Genomic DNA, 21,161 nt, shown 5'->3' with positions numbered 1-21,161 from the left:
GTAGCTGCATTCATACAGCTATTATCTGATGCTATATGCATGAATTGTAAAAAAATATACAATCTAATATTCGAGGGTTTGAGCTTCTCTTTCCTTTCATCTGCATTTGAATTCTCCCTGCCCTTCATAACCTTTCTGAGCTCTGACTGTCATTATTACTTATTGCAATAGAGCTGCATTTTTTACATTGCACACTCCAAAAGGATGGCTGTTGTAATAACGGCTGCCTGAAACCAGTCCCAAGGCACCCACTTCACCTTTTGTCTCTTTGTTCCCTCAGTAGAATCTGGAAATTGCAATGCATTTGGGCCAATCTTTTAAAAGTAGTTAGGTAGCTAACTCTCATTCACTGCAGTGGCATTTAGATACCTAAATATCTTCTAAATTTTGGGTCCTGTTGTTTACAGGAGGGCAAATATATTGCAGCATAACAGTGAAAAAGGAGTGAAAATATCTGGTTTACTGTGTGTGGCAAATGTTCTGGATTTGTGCTGATTTTTGTCCTCTTTCTTTTAGATAAATCCAAGAGCTAAATCCCCTGTCAGCATGAACAAAACATCAGAATTTCAAGGTCAGAAAGAGCACCCATGTCCTTATTCCTTTTCTGTTGGTTTGTCTCATTCACTTGATCTCTTTAAGTTATTTTAACAGATATGCCAACTAGGGAAATTCTTAACTAAGTTCAAGTCAGTAAAATAGTTTCCCTCATAGTTAACAATGTCATAATTTAAAGTAGTCAAGTGTTCTACCTGAATGTCCTCTCCATCCAAAGATACCTCCACAGACACACAATATTGCATCCCATAGCTTACCTAAATTTTCTGCTTACTCAATTTTCCATTTACTCAATTTTCCGTTTAGTTTACAGAAATTTTTAAGTCATCGGTGTAACACGTGTAGTAAAAATCATTATACTATTCTCTTTTTGCTGTTGGAAAAAGCCTTCAAGCTGAAAAGACCCTAATCTAGTGATTGTCTAATGAGTTCCTTTGACCTTCAGCAAAAGGGAATTAATTTTAAATCTAAAGCATTGGCAAGGTTTTGGGAGAGGGGGGTTGACCCACCCATCAGACAGCTGCCAAGTTACCAAACTCGTTGCTGTGTACTCATGTTTGAACTACTCCTAATTCCTCTTATTTATGTAACACTGTTCTTGAACCAAACGCCATCTTAGGCAGCACTTCCTTTATTTGTTATGTGCGGCAGCGTGCTCACTGTTGTACAAAATATGATGGGAAACATGTTTCCTGCTGCAAGATATTGCGTATTAAACAGTATGTTTGGTATCAGGTAATGTGCAACATTAGCGCAAATTAGAGGTGCTGAGGAAGGGAAGGAGTCCACAAAGACATTCACACTGTGCTACCTGAGACTGCTGAGGTATCTCAAGCTTCTTGGTCCCCGTTGTAAATTGTTTGTTGTAACAAAAGTGTAATTCAGCGAGCCAACCTTATTGCAGACTACCAGATTCAGACGATGAACTTAAAACATAAATTAATAAAAACAATCCTTCTTTAATTTGTCAAACAGTATTCATAGATCTAATAAAAACGTACAGGACAGAGTTGAAAGAAAAAGTTGCCGAGAGGCTGTCCAGAGCGGCGTGCATTTCTGTACTTTGTCGGGAAGCTGACGGGGAAGGAAAAAGAGCCCGAGCTGCAGGGCGCAGAACGCATTCTGGAGCCTCTGTCCGGTCCAGGGTGGGGGAAACAAAAGAAGCTGAAATGGAAAGATAACCTAAGTGTTGTTGCAAATCTGTGAAAGACTCTGTATTGGAAGTGATCTGACATAATTTTCTCTGGTGTCTGTATTTTTCTCTGTCACCTGTGAGTGCAGCAGTCAGAGCACAGGATGAAGATGGGGCTGATGCCAGCAATGGCCGCACAGACACAAGTTCCTCTAATTCTGTTTCCATCAGTAACTCCATCAGCAGCTGCGAAGTCAGCAAGATTGTAAGGAGCCTTCAGATGCCTCTTGCCTGTCTATGACCATCTCTGCTAACGTGGTTCAGAGCTTTCACAACCCAGTGTTAGCACTTCGCCAGCATCCCAGCTGTGATCGCATTCAAGGCCCTTGTCAGAAGCTCCCTTAATCCTTTTACCAGCTTTTTGTTAGAACCATGTTATTAGCCTTTTCCAATTGGTTTATGTTTATTTAAAGATATTTCAAATGTATTTATGACCTCTTGCTGTCTCCTTATGCCATTTCACATTTACTCTTAGAAGGAAGAGATTTTCTTTAAAAGCTGCTTTGTAATTTATTTAAGAAAATTTTCAGGGTTTTTTTGAGTTCTCTAATGTTTTTCCTATCTATACATAATAGTGAGTGAGAAAAGGGGTGCAGATCACAGTTGGAAATTTCTGCACACCGTAGCCAAACCATTTCTTCCCTGCTTGCTGTATCCCCATAATCTCCCAAGGTAGATATTCCATTATACATATGTGAGCACTGACACAGCAGGACAAGCAGACAGAGAGAGTGCTCTTGCAGAGTGTTAATAACAAAGAACAAAACATCTTTCTAGAACACCATGAAAAATGCTGCCCCCAGGAAATTAAAATTATACCCAAGAATAGCCAGGAAAGAACTCCCTGCCACTCGTAATAAGCTTAGCTGGGTTAGGAATATTCTTTGGAATATCTGTTGGATATTTAGATGACTTATACTGTCTTCCCTCTAGCACAATTCAGAGTTTAGTTTCCAGTGTACTAGATTAATAATTTAATGTATGGAGTTGTGTATTTTTCTTCCTCATTACTACTATTTATGTATATAAGTATACATACATTCAGCTTGTCATCCTCTTCCACCTATATGTCAGCTGTGCAACACAGAAGCCACACATCAAGGGTAAAGTTAAAATTGTTTGGTAAATCAGCCAGTCATGTGGTCACAGAAAGAGGTACTGTGCTAACACACAAGCTGTGCATATTGCTAAAATACTGGAATACATTAATACGAATACTCCTGTGTGTAGCATTCTGCTCATCTAGAATCAATTTTTCTTAGCGTTGTGTGTGCTTCACAGTGCAGAGTACCACTGGCAAGCTAGCAGGCTAATGCTTCTGTAAGTTAGAAATGATAGCACATTTAAGACAGATAACCTTTCTGTCACTTTTGTTTTTTAAAAGCAAACCCTGAGAAATCGCAATGACAGTATCATGTCTACCACTCCTGAACCTCCAGGAAATGATTCCATAGTCCGGCGTTGCAAAGAGGATGCCCCTCACTGCAGGTAGGTAGCCACGCTGGTGAAATATGCCGGGAAGCTGTTGTCACAAGGAGGAGGTAAAAAGGGCCGTAGATGTCCTTGTGTCTGTCTCTAGTTGGAGAGGTTCTATTAGGCAGCAGGACTAACTTGCTGAACTTCTCCAGGCTGCAGTCCTTCACCCCTCGTTTGAGTCTCCGATAGTTCAGGTGGGATGAATGACATGGTGATACTACTGCAGCACTGACTTTTTTAATGTCCATAACAAGAAACTACTGAAATGACCGGGCACCAATGCTACTGGAGAATGTGCTCTACCTTTGGAGACTGATCGGGCTTCACTTTTTGCTTCTCAGCTCCGCGCTGCCTGTGTCTGTGTCCCTGTCCTTTCCCCTTCTCTCAAAGCCCTTCCTTCTCCTCTGTAAGCTGCCAAAATAGAGCAGAGCTGCTTGAATGTCTGTGAGGAATGGCGGGGAGAAGTGGAGGAAGGAGGCAGTTTTTGTCGGGTTCGGAACTCTATCTCAGCATAGCAATGGGGGCAGAAAGATGCATCGCCCTCCGCTCCATCTTCTGCTGCAGCTTCCACTTCTGTCGGGTCACGGCCCCATGAGCGAAATCGGATCAGCTGGGGAATGGGAAATTAGTGGCAGGAAGGAGAGAGACCTTGTCGGCCTCACGGTCCCCTAAATGGCACTGACCCCTTTTAGAAAAGGTTTATAGCAATGCAATACTCGGACAGTACTGTTTTGGTGCTGGTGTCAATAGTATCAGTGTTTGTATCAGAAATATCAGAAGATAGAAGTATACTCCCTAAGGATCTCAAGCAGAAGAAGAAAAAAACAAAGCCCAAGCAAACAAGTTTAGAAGAAAGCAATATATGTGGAGTGTGGAGATCTTTATTAGATCTATTTTTTAGATCTAATCTTTATGAGAACTTTATATTTTTAATGCTTTTCAAAACAAACTCATCTCTGGCAGACTGCCGCTTTTGCCTCTCTTTCTCTGTGTAAAGCTTTGCAAGACAGCTTTCCATTGAGGGCATCCTCAGCTAGTTCTCCCACATAATTTTCTAGGCTGCTGAGGATTTAGGCAGAGTTTATTCTAGTCTCCCTTAGCTTCTCCTATATTGTCCTCCAAGCCCCCTTTTAAAGTGTGTTGTGTTAATTCAAGATGGAGAAAAGGGGTTGTTTTATTAATGATTTGAATATTTCGTGTTTCAGGTGCTTAACTTGAAAAGCCTTTAGCATGCATGAGTATTTAAATATTTGCAGTATATTACAGAATGCAGTAAAGATTACATGGATATTATTCGTCTTGTGGACTTATTTCGCTACAGCTCTGACTATACCCTATTCCATATATTAAGGCATTGGAAGACGGAGCTGTACTGAAATCTGAAAATTTTCCTCATGTTAGATACTCTTTCCCACTGGCATGTGGAAGGAAAAGGAACTGTGGAGCAAGGTCTGAATGTGGCCTTACTTTGTTGAGCTAATAATCACTAAAGTCAAGTATTTCATGTGCATGCCCAAAAGTCCACTGTCGTTTATAACTTTATAATTAGCCCGCTAAGGTTTTTTTAACTTGTTGGTGAACATAATCCAAAATAATTGCTATTTGCATGCCAAGTTGCAGGTTTCACAGTTCATCTGATCTTGATTTGTGTGGAAAAAAAGTGAGATCATAATTTAACATAGGAAAAGGTATATTATTTCCCTGCTTATGCATGGTATAAAAATAGCTGATTCTCCCCAGACTGGCTGCAAAAATTCACCCTTCACCTGAAGCCAAATATGAGGAATATCAGCTCCACAGGAGACCTACAAATCATTCTGAATGGGAAAAACAACAAGCTGTTATTTAAACAGCTTTGCAACCAAAGGACAAGCTTTAATGAAGTCCTTCTAGTGAAGCAGACAGATCACTCACTTGGCTGGATATTCCCAATATCCCTTTAAGAACAAAATTTTGGTGAATTTTAACTGTTTGTTTTTAAAGCCAACCCATCTAGTCACCCTTAACAGGAAAGTTTGTGTCAGTGGGAGCTGGACTGGGACCAGAGCTGTGGCATAAGAGTGTTTGTGGAAAAGCTTGGTACACCTTGCCATTCTGTTACTGTAGGTATCTGAGTAACCATGCGAGGTACCATTAAGCTGTTATAAAATGCTTCAAGTACCTTAAATCAAGCAGGTAAATTACTCCTTTACTGCTGCACCTCAGTCACTTCCCTTGCATTCACTCTGTCCATCAGTGAGCTTCTGACATTTTTGATCTATCATGGAAAAAAAAACCATGCTGCAATATATATATAGTAGACATTATGCAACCATTTATCTCAGTGCTGAAGCAGGTGTGGTGCAAGTCATGCATATGAGACCATCTGTCAGCAGCTTCCCTTTGTCTTCAGCAAAATCTTCATTCCCTCACCGCTGTTAGCAATTCTTCCTTCTGAACCATCTTGCTGCTTCACAGGCTTCCCATGTCGGCTGACACATATTGTCTTCCTGCCATCTTCCTACACCTTCCCTGGGCCCACAAGTATGTTACTTGCTTATTTTTTTGCAGCTGTGCCATTGTGTGATGCAACACCTCCAACATCATTCTTTTTCACAGAAAGTGTTCCTCCTTCAGAACTTAATGAAATCTGCTGAAGTTGGAATGCTGCTGCAAACTGGAAAGTGAACAGCTTTCTCTCTCTCTCTCTCTTCATTCTCATGCTTTGTTGTTTTAATTTCAGCCTGGTTGAAGAGGACAATGACAGCTTTGGATATGATGCTTTGGAGCTAGATGGTAAGCAAGAGGGTATAATGTATACAGTTTAACTCTGAGATCTATGTGATTAAGTCACCAGCTACAGATATTGTCAAATAATCAACTCCTGGTCTAAATAAGATGAGACATATAGTCTGAGCAAAAATCAAGTCAGTTCACTGTAACAAGAAAACAAAGGGTCAAACAGTGGTGAGAATAAGAAAGCAGTTATTCCTGAAGAACTAAGTGGGAGAAGGATTAGACTGAATGAATAGATGGAGGGTGCTTGGCTGAGGTTTGCAGGTTGATAGGAAGACCTCCAGCCTTAAAATGAGGAAAGCATCAAACTGAGAGGGGAAACAGTAAAGAAGACAGAGCCAGACTCTTCTCAGTGCTACCGAATGAAAGGAGCAGAGCAATGGGCACAAACTAAAGAACAAGCAATTCCATTTAAACAGAAAAAAAAAAGCTTTCTTACTGTGAGGGTGGTGAAACACTGGAACAGGGTGGTCCAGAGAGGTTCACTAGTCTCCATCCTTGGAGATACTCAAAACCCAACTGGACAAGTCCTGAGCCATCTCCTCTAGCTGACCATGCTTTGAGCAGGGGGGTTGACTAGACAGTCTCCAGAGGTCCCTTCCAACTTGCTGTTCTGTGAGAGTGATCAGGCAGGTCTGGTAAGCACAAATGGCATTCCTTGCCATGGGCTGTGGACATGAATCATGCCTCTGCATCAGGAATGTCCTCCTTCAGCTTTGGCTGAGATGAATCCAACATTCATTTTCCCCTTTTCCCTCTTTGTCACTCTATCTGGGACTCATTTTCATTCTTGTTGCTCTTTTCAGATGACAGTCATGACAGGCAGTCACATGGAGCTCCTTCAGTGCACTCTTCCTCTTCTTCTCATCAGTCAGAAGGCCTGGATGCCTATGAGCTTGAGCATGTCAACTCCATATTTAGAAAGTTCTCTCTGGAAAGGTATTTGGGATGCCAGTTTACCTACCTTAAACAGAGACTGAAGGGAAAGGCTGCTATGGTAGAAATCCTCCATTTAACTATTAGTTGCTGAAGATATAATGGCAGGAATATGATGTCACAAGTTGTTATTTGACACATATATCTCATGATACTGTGCTAAGTCTTTACTTCTTTATGTCGGCAGCAGTATAACATGTTATTTTGGAACCCTTTCACATCCTGTAAACCAATGAAGGTCATCCTAAAATTTCAAAAACTTCAAGGCAGACAAAATGTTCTAGAGGCCTAAATTTATCCTTGTGATCTTGTTATCTTGCTGCCACAGGTTGCTAGGTGAGGTAGTTATACATCTGAGTTATTCAGTCATGTCAGAGCACTTGAAGCTATCCAGATGCTCTTCTCCAGAACTTACGCAGTAATGAGAAGGATTTCTTTTAGAGCTCTTAGATCCTAGTGCTTGATAACACTAAAAGTTTATTTATATGTCTCTCATTTATCATGCATGCATTTAAGTCCGGAGCAGTAGCTAAAGCTGAGATAACTAACTGTTACTTCCTTTCATGAACACAGACCTTTTCGTCCCTCTGTCACATCTGTTGGTCGCATCAGAAACTCCTGCCATACTATCCAGCGCGTAACACTGAATGGAGACAGTCTCAATTCAGAAATCACTCTGGTTGGGGGTAATGATAAAGGGAGCTTCATTAGCTCTGTCAAGACAGGATCACTTGCAGAGAAAGCAGGCCTTCGGGAGGGACACCAAATCCTACTGGTGAGCATAAAATCATCAACAAACAGTATTGGGTGTCTGTCCACCTACATGCATGCACACTCACCACAATACTTTCCTTTGTTTCTTCTTTCATCTTGTATTAATGACAAAGCATATGACTCATGCAGAAGAAATTCTGCTGTTCGCTAAGAAAATACGGGAGAATAGTATTTACAGGCATACACACACTCATTTGTGCTTTACAGTAGCTCTATATGGAAGAGATTAGAGCAACTGATGCTTTATTTAATACTGTATTGTATAGTGCAGCCCCTTTGAAAAGACTAGAACGGGATTTGCTCTCAACTTCCTAGTACTTTCCTGCCTGAAAGGCAGTTCATGCTACTTAGCTTAGCATGATGACTCCTGAACCATTCTTTAGCGTGGCCTGTCTTGGGACTGGACATGTTATGAACAGAAATGGATACAGCTGCAGTATGAATGCGAAGAGGGGCTGCATGGCTGTCCCTGGCATCACATAATCAGGAGTTCAACAGTGCTTCTGCTAAATTGCTCTTTGCTTATTTTTCTCTCCATTGCCAATGTTCCCAAACCATTTTCCTATTAAAATGCCTCCAAGGGGAAAAAACCACCACAACTTATATTCCTGCACTACTTACTACTGGGATGCCTGGGATTGTCAAAGAGCTGCAGTTCGGTTGACAGCTAGCATTCCTAATTTGAGAGAAAAGAAATTAAATAATTAGAATGTAATCTGCATCCTGATAGCAAAGTATCTGCATTGTTTAATCAGAAAAAGATTATGCCGCTTAAAAAAGATGGTATAATTGACTTAGAGATTGAACCTGCACTGGAGAGTTAATATTTCTTTCATATCTAGTTGGAGGGCTGCATCAAAGGGGAAAATCAGAGTGTTCCCTTGGATACTTGCACAAAGGAAGAAGTTCACTGGACAATTCAGAGGTGTAGTGGTCCAGTAACACTCCAGTATAAATCAAATCATGAAGGTAAGACCAAAAGTATTTCTCATCTCAAATCATCCCAGGTCTATTATACTAACTTGTCTGGATGAGAATGACAGAACTGGAATATCCTTTGTATTGGTATAAATCTGAAGCATGCCCACTGGTGCTAATTATAGCTACTCTGTGTAAGTGCTCCAGGTTTTAGCTTTGTGACTGAGAACAAAAAAAGCTCATATCCTTGTCGCTACAGGACTCTAAAGAATTTACATGGTGGGCCAATAATGACATGCCACAAAACACATTCAAGCTTATTTTTATGTACAGTTTTCTGTAATACAATGTGGTGAGCTGAATCATCTTTATCCAGCTGAAGTCAATTTAGCATTTACCTGATGGAGTTGCCCTGTTTATTACCTTTGTGGCTTTATCTTATCTTTAACAGCTGGAGTTCATGTGTGGTGAACAGAATTTGATTTTAGTGTTCACAGCCTGTAATGATAATTTCAGGTTATGGATCAAAAATTACATTCCAAAATCCATTTTTTACTGGTGTATATAAATTTGTGGGTTTGTTTTTTTTTTTAATGCCGGTTAGAGAATTTCAGCTGCATAGATCACACAGGAAGTGATGTCTTTGATTTTCTTTGATGTTTTCAAAGGTAGGAAAGACTATTGCAATTTTTTCTGAGCACCACTTACCTGCAGATATAGCATGTTGTAGATTGTGGGATTGCCAATTAGAGCTAATAATAAAGGGAATAGCTTTTCATTGAAATTGGTGGCAGAACTCAAGCTGTACTTACAGGATAGAGCTATGGCTGTGTCTGCATCTTTGCTGACAAGTTCTCTGTTTCACAGGTCATGTGTGGAGTACTGAAAATGGAGTTACCTAAAAGTATAAGAATATTCTTACAGATTCTGATACCAGCAGCGTGAGCTGTTTCTGAATCAATGCCCCATTAGTGTCTTTAAGGCGCAGGCCCGTTAACCTTGTTGTAACTAGTGTAACGAGCACTCTGGAAGTATAAACCCTCTCTCGGAGGGGGCCTCAGAAGTTTGTGCTGTGTGCTTTTCCCAGAGGATGCCCGGGAATGCAGGAATACTGAGCTTTGACCGGTAGTGATCACGCTTCACCCCTTCCTTCGCTGCTGCAGGTTACCGCAAACTGCTGTCGGAACTGGAAGAAGGGCTGATCACGTCGGGGGACTCTTTTCATATCCGCTTGAACCTGAACATCTCCAGCCAGCTGGACTGCTGTTCCCTGTCAGTGAAATGTGATGAGATTGTTCATATTCTCGACACCATGTACCAGGGGAGGTGCGAGTGGCTGTGTGCCAGAGTTGATCCGTTCACCGACAGGGACCTGGAAATGGGGACCATTCCCAGCTACAGCAGGTGAGTGTAGTGCTGAGTGGCCACAGCTGAGAGCGGTGGTTCTGTAAACAGGGAAATTCATAGCTGCTGTAAGGAAAGAGGTATATGTCTTAATTTTTGAGATAAGGGCTGGTGATGTTAAACTGTAATATGAGCTATAAAGCTTTAAAAAGGAGACTCCAGATGTTACCTGAAAGAATAATGTGGGTTTCTCAAAAAGTATCATAGGAAAATATGCCATGGAGATTCTTTAATCCTTAACTGCGCTGCAGTCCTGCTCATTATTTTGTTCCTGCATTTACTGTGTGGTTCAGTCGGTCCTCACTGCTATTTCTATTTAATCTTTTCTGTAGGCACAGACCCATTGCAATCCAGCTTTCTTCACAGTGGTTTCAAAGATATCTTGATCTATGTGATTCCTTCCTTCCTTTCAGAGCCCAGCAACTTCTTTTGGTGAAGCTGCAGCGGTTGATGCACAGAGGAAGCAGAGATGAGACAGAAGGCTCATATAATACCCTTCGGGCACTCCGGGTAAGTGTCTACAAACAAGGTCACTGCTACTTGTTGTTCATTGTTGATTCTACAGAAAGTCCTGTTTACACTCTATGTGGGTTTTGATTGTGTGAGGCAATGGGCACCTTATGTTTGCTTTAAATAATAGTGTCCCTGGCAATGGCCTTAGCTCTGGCACACTATTAACCCTTCCAGCTATGAGGCAGTACACTTTAAAAGTCTAATATATGTTCTGTGTCTTAGTTAATCCTTTTCATTCTTCTCTGCCTGTAAGCCTCTACTGGATCTTCATATCCACGTGAGGAAGAAGCTGTGTCCTTGGACTTAATAATGAGAATTATTTCTCTCCTACTGTGAGCAAGCATCTAATCCACAGAGCTATCATTGTCCCATATTAGAAAGACCTGTCTCTTCCAACCTACATGCTATGCAGAGAAGTGGGATTGTCAGGTCTTCACACACAACAGCCCTGCCGATTTCTCCTTTCCCTCAGTGAAAGTAATTTGCTTTTTCTTTCTTTAGACCCAAGAATTCCATCTTTACATAATTAAAAACTAAATTCCTGATATATTAGTTACTGTAAGTTATTTTTAGAGCTTGGGAGACATATATGCTTCTAACATTTGCAGAGATACAGTAGCCAGGGCTTGTATTTGATTTCAATCAAGGTTAAGTGTCACACATTCCTTCTGTACTTCAGTCCCCACTGATCAAAGGGACAGAGATCACTGGCAGAGATGCTAATGAAAGCAAAAGTTTTGCATGCTATTTCTTGGTGCAGAAATTACCTCTTTCATAAGCTGTGGAGAGCAATCTCCTGTGAAGAAAGGAACGTGGAAGAGCAGTAACAGAAGCGGTGTTTCTCAGCGTAGGCCATGCTATGTCTACAGTTTCCTTAGAGCATTGTATTTGGGATAGATATCAATCAATTACTATCCCTTTTATTGGAAATATAAAATACCTGCTTTTGCTTGTTCTGTTTCTCGAATGCTGCGATTTAAAAAAAAAAAAGAAAGAAAGAAAGAGGGAGGGAAAGAAAAATTCCTGTGTTATTTTTTACTAGAATACATTGCAGCCAGAGGAGCCTGCCCCACAGAACGACCCAAAAGCCAGCCCTCGCCTATCCAGAGCAAGCTTTCTTTTGGGCCAAATATTACAGGTAATAAAGTTCAAATCCTCAATGAAATGTCTGAAATAGTGGGTCTGAACGGCAGATATTCTCAGGTTATCCTAATCTCCCCAGAAACCCCACCTCAGGTATCGAGTTTCTATCAGGATTTATTCCTATCAAAAAGAGATTTAATATATGAAAAAGATTAATGGGTTGTGTTTTCTAACTGCTCTTGTGATGTGATGTGGGGTGTTTATTTTTAAGTGCATGCCTTCCATTACTGACGTAGCTTGATGAATCAAACATGCCTGCCATCGTGCTGAAATGTGTTTTCCTTGAACCATAAGGACAAATCCAGTGGGCTAGACCAAATCCCCAAGTCTCCGTGAGATAAGGTTCCATCAGAAAATAGTCCTCTAATTGTAGGTCAGTGACTCTGTGCAAGACAGAGATTGTGTGGGTGAAAAATAAAGTCTTGTGAAGGAAGATGGTTGTGAAGGTTAGCAAATACACAGGAGGACGAATTAATATTTGGATAAAGGAATAGTTGGGTGGATGAGGAATGAAAGCATGAAGCCTATTTCTTACTGTAAAAATGTGCCATTTGGGAGGTTTTAAGACTCTCTGGTACAGCAGAGAAAAGGCAGAGGTTTGGGTATAACCTGTGATACATATGTGCAAATACTCAGAGTGCATATGTTACTCTGCTGTGGACACATCAGTGCTTGTACTGGTGAAAGCAGGAAGCTCTGCGAAGAAAAAAACATGCCGCTTAAGAGCAGAGAACAAAATAAGAAATCCCAAAGGGGATTAACAAAAGCTGTGAATCAGATCTATGATATTTAAAGAGCCTTAGAATTCAGTCAGCAGATCCACAGAGTCTTGTCTTTGATAGACATAGGTAATTCAGATCTCGTAGATAACAAGTCTGGGCTGACCAATACGTGGGAGAATAAAGAATGTGAGAAATGAGGGTCAAATCTCTTTGTTCACCTTTTCAGTTTGTCAGTAGGTCTGAAAACAAATATAAGCGTATGAATAGCAATGAGCGCGTCCGTATCGTCACTGGCTGCCCCTCTGGTCTGGCACGGACCTCATCTGAAGCAAAGAAGCCATTGCCTGATAAACTGGAAGGTATGGATATAAAATAGTAGTGGCTTTTACACATGTGGCACTGATATAAAGACCTAGATAAAGGTCTACATAACAGCATGGCTGTGAAAAATGTCATAGGTCTTTCCTATTAGTAGCACCTGTAGTCCGCTCTGTGCAAAAATTTGGCAGCATCGGTGACCAAAACTGATTTTGCTAAAAGTGCTCGAGGCACTAAGCCTTCGTGAGCAGGTTTAGGACACTGAAACTTCCTGTTTGGTTGGCAGTTCTTCCTAGGTGGTTTCTTGCTCTTTGTCCAAAAACATTTAACTCAAAGTAAGTCAAGCTAATAAGCAGAAAGATTCTCCAAGCAAGTGTCCTGTGAAACTATGAAATAATCTCTTGAAAGCAAAAGGCACTTTAGTATTAGGTTGGACATCATACTACGGCATATATAGTAAAGACAACCCTGACAAAAGAGAAGGGAGGACCAGTATGACTAACCATGTCATTTCTGGTTCATGTGTTTCTCCTTCTTTTTCTCCAAATACTGATGGAGAGGAAACCAGAGGACAAATGTCTTGTTCTTTATTCAGATTTGGATTCCGAAAGTGAAATCAATAAGAGGCTCAGTCTGATCCCTTATAGCTTGGTGAGACCCATCCACTGTGAGCGCAGGCGCCCTGTACTTTTCACTCCCACCATGCTTGCCAAGACCTTGGTACAGAAGCTTCTCAACTCTGGAGGTGCCCTGGAATTCAACATATGCAAGCCAGGTAATGGGATAAGAGAGGACCATGACTGTTAACCCTCAATGTTGGAAAGATGAACATATATATGCGTGCACACGTAGGGGCATACACATGCGATAGTTGCTTGCAGTACTTCAAGTCATATCAGAGTGATGCGTAGCTATAAATCCTGCTTTTTGAGAATATCTGGGATATTTGAATGTTTTTGAGACAGCTAGTGCACATGGTTATGAGATTCTGTGTCTATGAATATTATCCATGTGTATGCTGTGTGGTTGCTAGGATGCCCCTGAGAGACTGAAATGCTGTGAGTGCTCTTTCTGTTTGCATACTGTTTGCATACTGCATATCTAGGCAATGTGAGATTTTGATTAATTTGTTTCTAGTATTTGCTATTATGAGGAATATCTTCCCTAGAGCAACGTTAGGTTTCTATCTCATCCAAGGCTGTGAAGATTGTGCATTTGATCTACTCGAAAGACTGATTTTCTTCCATGCTAAGTATTTACTATTAAAGCAATATGCAGTACTGTGATTGCTGTAGGGCAGGATTGTATACAACACAGCATTAAACATAGCTGACGTTTCATTTTTACGCTAATATTGAATACCCACCGCATATTATGCAGTCTTACAGTTATCCAGACAGAGAAACTGAAAAGTTAAGTATTATAATAAATATCCCCTGTCTTGCAACATAAAACAAAAGCTTTGATGTAGAGCTGCAATTCACAAGGGGGCCAGTATCACACATTGCAACCTAAGCCAAATTTTTTGAAACTTTAAACACAAATGTTGGAACACTAAATCCTTGTTTTAGGAGCCTATACTGAACAGACCTTATTTTTTTAGCACTTCTCAGCATCCTCCAGCCCTGAAATGTTACTAGTAACATTAGGTGCTGGAATTGTATTTACTGTTTTAATTTAATGCCTTCATAGTATGGTAGTAATTGCCCAAGGACTCATTGGTGCAGGATATAGCTGAGATGCTCAGCTGTGATCAGATTAGGTTTTAATTGAATTCAATGGAAGAAATGAGGCAGCTGTTAAGACAATTCATTGCTCGTCTTCTTTCTCTGAACCATCCTTACATCCTATGTGAAGTACTATGGATAGTTTTCTAGGTGTGCTGCTGTTGTAATCTTGATTTTGTCCTCATCCACATCTCTTTCCAGATATTGTAACAAAGGAAGAGTTCTTAAGGAAGCAAAGAACAGAGACTATCATCTTCAGCAGAGAAAAGAATCTGAACACATATGAATGTATTGTACCTGCCAATATTGAGGCTGTCACTGCTAAGGTGCTTAGAGTACTCTGTATCCCTTCGATAGACTGTCTGTGAATTTGTCTGCAATGTGTGTTTCTTCTTGAATAAGAGACTGACCAATTTACAGTTGCATGTTCTCTTTCTTGCCCACTTTCAATCTCAGATTTGTATTTATTCCCCCAAATGGCTTTTATTTGTGCTCTTGCTTTTCCTTTTCTTTTTCATCCTCAGCCATATCCTTTTATATTCTTGCTCCTTCCCTGTGATGACCCACATTGATGCAACAAAACATTCTTTCATTTTCTATGCTCCATCCCTTATTCAGTTCCTTTTCATATCATAAGTATATATGAATTGTGCGACAGAGTAAGAGATACAAGGACCTAGACAAAAGAAAGGATAGCCTGAAACACAGACGTGGGGGTGTACAGTACAAAGATAACAATGTCAAAGACAGAGATCTTATATCAAGTAGAGTAGATTTGATGCACAGCATGGAAAAAAGGAGAATTAAAGTGATGTTCTTTTCTCTCACAAGTAGTTGCAGTAGATGTTCTCTCTGAACAAAGAGCAAGTATGTGTGTTTGTGTGTATATGTAAAACCAGTATTTTATCATACTCTTCATCTTTAGCTCAAACCATTTCTATTTTGAACCTTTTCAGAAAGCTATTAAGCTCAGCTGTTATTTGTCTGACTAGTTTTAAACCAGTAGGAGGAGTTTGGACTTTAAATGTATATTTGATTAAAAGGTTTTAAATCCGTACAGTGGTAAATGGAGAGCTTTTCAGCTGACCCCATAGGGTGTGGATACCTTTATCTTGAGATTCCACAGCAGTGAATGTTCCTTTGTGACACTGTTATGACTTTGTTTTTAGAACAAGCATTGTCTCCTGGAAGCTGGAATAAGCTGCACAAAGGATTTAATCAAAGCCAAGATATATCCTATTGTTCTCTTTATCAGAGTCTCAGAGAAAAACATCAAGAGGTTCAGGTAACATATCAAACCTTTTGCATATTTGATATTCCGTCTTATTCAGTGAATAATTTTCAAGTCTAATAATGTTCTCACTGAGAGAAATAAAGAACCTTTTCTCTCTTCATCTGGTGCTTCTATGTGCACTATTTTCTCCCGTGACTCCTCCCTGAAATCTTACAACCAGAGAAAGTAGGAATTCCCCAAATCTAGCACTCTTTCACTGTCACTGATAGCAATGAGCATTGTGAGAGGATGAGGCTGAAGAATCTGTGGTTTTCTCCATGCTCAGCACTCCCACAGCATTTCTTAAGGTAATGCTAGCTGGAAGAGGAAAGGTCATAAACACTTGCACTCTCCCTACATTCGATCCTTTTAAATTGTTTCCCCATAGCAAATACTTTTCCTTGGGGGCAGCATGGAGGTAAGGGGAGGATAGATGTGGAGTAGCTGTATTCTCCACTGCTTTTATTGCTTGTATATAGTCAGTAGAAAATAAATTCTTGATGGGACAGCTGGGACTACAGGATTAACTTAAAATGTAAGACATTTATTTTTGTTCTGTTCATTCGATACAGGAAATTATTGCCAAAGCCAGAGACTGAAGATGAGTTTTTACGTATGTGCCGTCTGAAGGAAAAAGAACTGGAAGCACTGCCATGTCTTTATGCCTCTGTAGAGGCAGATGCATGGAGCAGTATTGAAGATCTTATCCGAACAATAAAAGACAGGATTGGAGAAGAGCAGCGTAAAACCATCTGGATAGATGAAGATCAGCTATAAAAAACAATACGTAAAGTGGAGCTCTTTGGTGACAGAAGGACATATCCAGGTGGAGCAGGGGCTCGCAGAATTCTCTGATTAGGTGCCCAGTGCTCACTCCTGTTTCACCCTTGCTGGCTGGGGACTTTCTGCTGGCAGAATGCATGTATGGAATGGAACTGGAGCTGCGTTGAATAGCCAATGTCTCAGATGCTGGCGATCTAAGATGTGGGTCAGACCACAGCCACCACCACAACTTCTGACCCACCAGCATCTCTTAAGGGACAGCAGCTGTTCAACATGTGAGAAGGACAAAGATCTTGATAGGGAGCTTGGGGTAATTTATTATGTTAAAAATATGGATCTCATTTGGCTCATTGAAAACTTCTGATGAGACCAGATAAGTGGAATCTAAGAGGAGTAAAGCATCAGGATTGGGCTAAAGGATATGGGATTGAGATGTGCCCCCCACAACCCCTGAGGTGAGATTCTGAACATACCCAGTGAAGGAAGCTCAAGGCTGGTTGGTAGCAACAGCAACACTACCGCTGATGGCCATAGCAGCTCGGTAGCCCTGTTTCTCCATAACCATTTTAATCAGAAGAAAATAGCTATTATTCCTGGCATTAAAATGACAATTTTCCCTTCCTTTTTAAGCCCCAGTTTTATTTAACAGTTTTGCAGGTTTCCTTTGTAGTCCTGGCACTTACAGGAAAATAGACTCCACTGTCCCAGTGGCACATCAGATCTTTCCAGATCTGTCAATGTTTCATTTAGTTTATCCCTGCCTCTGCATTGTATTCATTTGTACATCTCTCGATTTTTAACATTTTTTACTTGTGGAAAATACTATGGTGCCTTCTCCAGACAACAGGTTTCTCTGTTTCTCCACTGAAATCTGTATTTCTCTACAACATCATTGCCTGCCAACATGCCTGCTCTCAACAGGAGGGACTGTTCTGAGAAGAAGAAAAGGAGAATTTCATAAGCCAGTAATCGCTGTGAGCCACTCAGTCCTTGACCTCTCTGCCGTGATTGACAGCAAGGAGACCAGCAAGCACCACACTGTGCTGTGGCCAAGTAGGATAATATTTTCAAAAGTGTGTACATGACTTAGAAGAACACATCCCATTTTCAAAAGCACTTAACTCCTCAGAGAGTTTAAGTTCCACTGATAATGAGTGGGACTTAGACTCCTAAATCTCTTCAGCCTTTTAAAATTTTTCCTCTTTACATTAGACACTGTATTGGGACTGCCAAATTGATTCAATAAAACTGACCAGATACTAATGACTTGCACAATTGCTGATCTGAAATGCAATAAAAATTGACCTACAGATGAAGAGTTGTACATCCCATTATTCTTGGATCCTTCATTCCCTGACATATCCCTCCCTTTTAAGATGCTTTTAATAACAGATTTACCTTTGCTTCTGTGTTCATCCCAAGTTCCTCATCTTGGTGCTTCAGGCTGGCGTGCAGCAGCTGGCAATAAAAAGACAAACAGAATCGAAGCAAAACATCTGGCCTGGTTGCTCTCACTAGATTAACTGCTACGTTGTCTTTGCAGTGAGCTTCTGATGTTGTGGGTGTCTCTCAGGTAGATTGGGTCAGTTCACGTTGGCTTGTGCGATTGTGCTTTTCTGCTCTTCCCTTTTATGCACATAATTTTTTAACTAATGGTATCTTCTAGAAGTCATTTATGTCACTTTATATCTAATTTCTGCTGCTGTGTTTCTCAAATTATTAATGTTTGAAAGACTGTTCATAGCTAGCATTTCTCAGAGAGTAGCTCTTTACCTGCCCAATGCCATATGTTTGGACTGTGCAAGCAGGGGGATACTACTATTTTGCAATCTCTTTACAAAGTGCGGGCTGCATACACAATTTGCAGCTCCCTCCAGGGCAAAGAATAACAACCAATTGGCGTATATATAGAACAAATTGGATGATTCTTCAGAGATCCTCTGTAGCTCAAGCAGAAATAAGAAAGCATGAGTTGGAAAAGCTAAGCCTTCCAGGAGCATTTTGCATTCATTCCTACTGTCCTGATAACGCAACCTTCTGTAACAGCTACCTGTGGTTTGTTACTGCCCCTCTTGTGACGGTTTCTGAGTCCACAGCTGAGCAATGGGAGGGATTGTAAGAACATTTCTCAGCTGCTTCAGCAAAAAGTTCAGCCAGGTCAGTGTCAGATCCCTTCAGAAGCAACCAGCTGACTGCTCACCAGACAGAACTCACAGAACGTCCACGTCCTACTGGCGGTGCCGCGGGGATCGGTGACATCTGGTGCAATGGCTAGAACAGATGGCTGGTGGGGCGGAGGGGATGAAGTATCTCAGGCTGCCGTGGGTGTTTCTGCAGTGATCTTCTCTCACCGCAGCTTTATTTCTGAGCCCTCTTTACAGGGACAACAGCTGTGGATGTGATTTATCTCACTTAACTTTAGACGTGGGAAAGGTATATGCCAAAGTCTAAAGGAGATTCCTCTTACAATGAATGGAGATACACCTCCAAAGAGCTATTTGTCTAACTTACTGTAGATGGCTATCTAAGGATGAGATGAATTGCCCTCTGAACTGTCTGGGGTTTTTTTCATGGGCTATGGAAAGAAACTAGAGAATTAGCCTGGCCTTTAGCATTTAGCTTTTTGATCTGTAGTTTAGGACAGCTAAACCACCTTATGGGAAGAGTGGAACAAGAGACTGAGGCAGAGAACAACAAGAGATCTAATTATTTCCATGAAACAAAAGAGGAGTGTATACATGGAAGAGACTTTTCGTCTTGGTGTCCAAGTATATCTCCTGCAAATTCCCAGCTCTGCAGATACTATAAGGCATTGTGGTTGTCTACTCATGTGATGCAAAGCAACCAGACTCTGTTAAGTGAAGTTCACTGACAGAGCTCTGTGCTGTATCCTGCGTAACCCTCATGTCTCTTTGACTCAGTGGAGAAGGACTGAAAATTCTATTCCCCCTTGACTTCTGGATGTGAACTCAAAGAGCAAATCTATAGCTGCAGTACGATTTGCAGATCTGCAACAGAGCAAAAGGGGCCATTATCATTTACACTAGCTGGGGAGGTGGTTCTGATCTAGATCCAAATGCTGTCCATCTAAACTGGAAGAAATTAACCTCTGCACCTTTTGAAATATATTCAAATTTACGGGCTTGAAAAGAGGCCACGGATTTCCCTAAATGTCAGAGTGTTGGAATCAGTGTGGTTTCCAAGACCTGAACCGGCAGATCTGAAATGCAAACTTGGAACTTGGGCTGTAGATTGTTGCAGTATTTTTCATTCTGCTAAGCCTCACTTGTGACGTATTGCTTTAAGCTATCAGCCACTTCCCTCCTGACATATACATCCAATATATACAAACCTGGGCTGCTCACCACATATTCAAATGCCCACCTAGGCATAGCCAGCTTCAGTAGTGATTGTATGGTTGAAAAACTGGAAGCAATGATTAAGAAAACAAAATGGAAATTGGAAATGTTATAAATGTTTGTTGTAAACAGTATCACAACTGAATCCAAAGCTGACTCTCAGCCTGATCTCATCGAAGTGAAAAGATGTGACAAGTTTTATGTTGGATTATTCTTTGGGTGTTTTTATATTGTTAGACAGCACTTCGTATGAGATCTGTGAGCAATAACTGGACTTGCAAGTACCACTGAAATTCAGATAAATTGTCTAACTCAGTCTAATAAAGAGAAAAATTCAAGCTGCAGACCTGAGTTTGAGCTGGGTGCTGTGCTTGGACACCAGAGTTCAGACCAAGTTGCCTGACAGACACGTCTGGATACTAGTTATATATGTCTACCTTAAGGTAAGCCACATTTACATCAATCCATTTTAAAATCAAATCACTCAAGGTTTTAACTGAAGTCTGGGAACATTTCTCAGGAATTTGAGTTTTAAGTTAAAAAAGGAGTTAACAGAAAGTCTGGGCAGTTGCCCTGTATTTGGTATGCTACTTTTTCTGTAAAAGGTGTAAAGCACAGGATAATAACTGCCTTTCAAAATCTATTATTGGAAAGCTACTTCTTTCCTTTAAGTGCTCACAAGAGCTTGTTGAAAAATTTTCAGATGTAGATTGTTCTTTGGAAAATGTCACTGAAAAATTGGCCACTAGAAAATGCAATTGGAAAATTTTTCAATGGATTATTGTTCTGTTAGGAAATGTGTTTTCATCCAAATCAATTGTCTATGGAAATGTTTCCATTCTAACATTTCATTTTTTAAAAATTTAAAGTATTTCAATAATACTGAAGCAGTCCTTTTCAGTATTTCACATACTTTAAATGTTTTACCTAAAAACACTTTTTGTTTTTAATTTTTGTTTCTACAGTTGACATTTTTTAAAGTCTACATTTAAACATTTAATTTGATTGAAACACTTGTTGAAGAAAATTTTGTATTTGATGTTTATATACTACAAAATAATGGAAGTAATAGCTTATAGCTATCAGATATGGTATAATGTCTATGATCATGAGAAAAAAATCAAACTGAATCTGGCTTTGCATTTTGTTTAACTCTGCTGCTAAAATGATGTATTATATAAGTCAGTATCATGCAGTTCAGCACATTGGGGAATTGTTGCAGGTAAAAATTTCATGCAAACTTTATTACACAGAATTTGATATTCCTTTGAATCAGAATTCTGGCTGGAGGCT

The 21,161-nt window shown here is 40.4% G+C and overlaps 1 protein-coding gene across 2 annotated transcripts in view; it reads left to right on the top strand.

Moving 5' to 3' along the window:
* The window catches only part of CARD11 (caspase recruitment domain family member 11), a 115,690-nt gene extending 97,865 nt beyond the window's left edge, over positions 1-17,825 (top strand). For both annotated transcript variants that reach the window (XM_069810297.1, XM_009921194.2), the window contains exons 10-24: positions 517-571; positions 1,837-1,952; positions 3,132-3,235; positions 5,946-5,998; positions 6,805-6,937; positions 7,508-7,709; positions 8,551-8,677; positions 9,790-10,030; positions 10,444-10,540; positions 11,586-11,681; positions 12,635-12,767; positions 13,322-13,501; positions 14,655-14,779; positions 15,623-15,738; positions 16,299-17,825. In XM_069810297.1, coding sequence (XP_069666398.1) covers positions 517-571; positions 1,837-1,952; positions 3,132-3,235; positions 5,946-5,998; positions 6,805-6,937; positions 7,508-7,709; positions 8,551-8,677; positions 9,790-10,030; positions 10,444-10,540; positions 11,586-11,681; positions 12,635-12,767; positions 13,322-13,501; positions 14,655-14,779; positions 15,623-15,738; positions 16,299-16,503 — 1,983 coding nt within the window. In that variant the 3' untranslated portion in view covers positions 16,504-17,825. The remainder of the gene's footprint in view (positions 1-516; positions 572-1,836; positions 1,953-3,131; positions 3,236-5,945; positions 5,999-6,804; positions 6,938-7,507; positions 7,710-8,550; positions 8,678-9,789; positions 10,031-10,443; positions 10,541-11,585; positions 11,682-12,634; positions 12,768-13,321; positions 13,502-14,654; positions 14,780-15,622; positions 15,739-16,298) is intronic.
* Positions 17,826-21,161: the final 3,336 nt, after the last annotated feature.

Source organism: Haliaeetus albicilla, chromosome 22 (genome assembly GCF_947461875.1).
Source record: "Haliaeetus albicilla chromosome 22, bHalAlb1.1, whole genome shotgun sequence".
NCBI classification, from domain to species: Eukaryota; Metazoa; Chordata; class Aves; order Accipitriformes; family Accipitridae; genus Haliaeetus; species Haliaeetus albicilla.
Note: the sequence above shows the minus strand (reverse complement) of the source record. Positions and strands in the feature narration are given on the sequence as shown.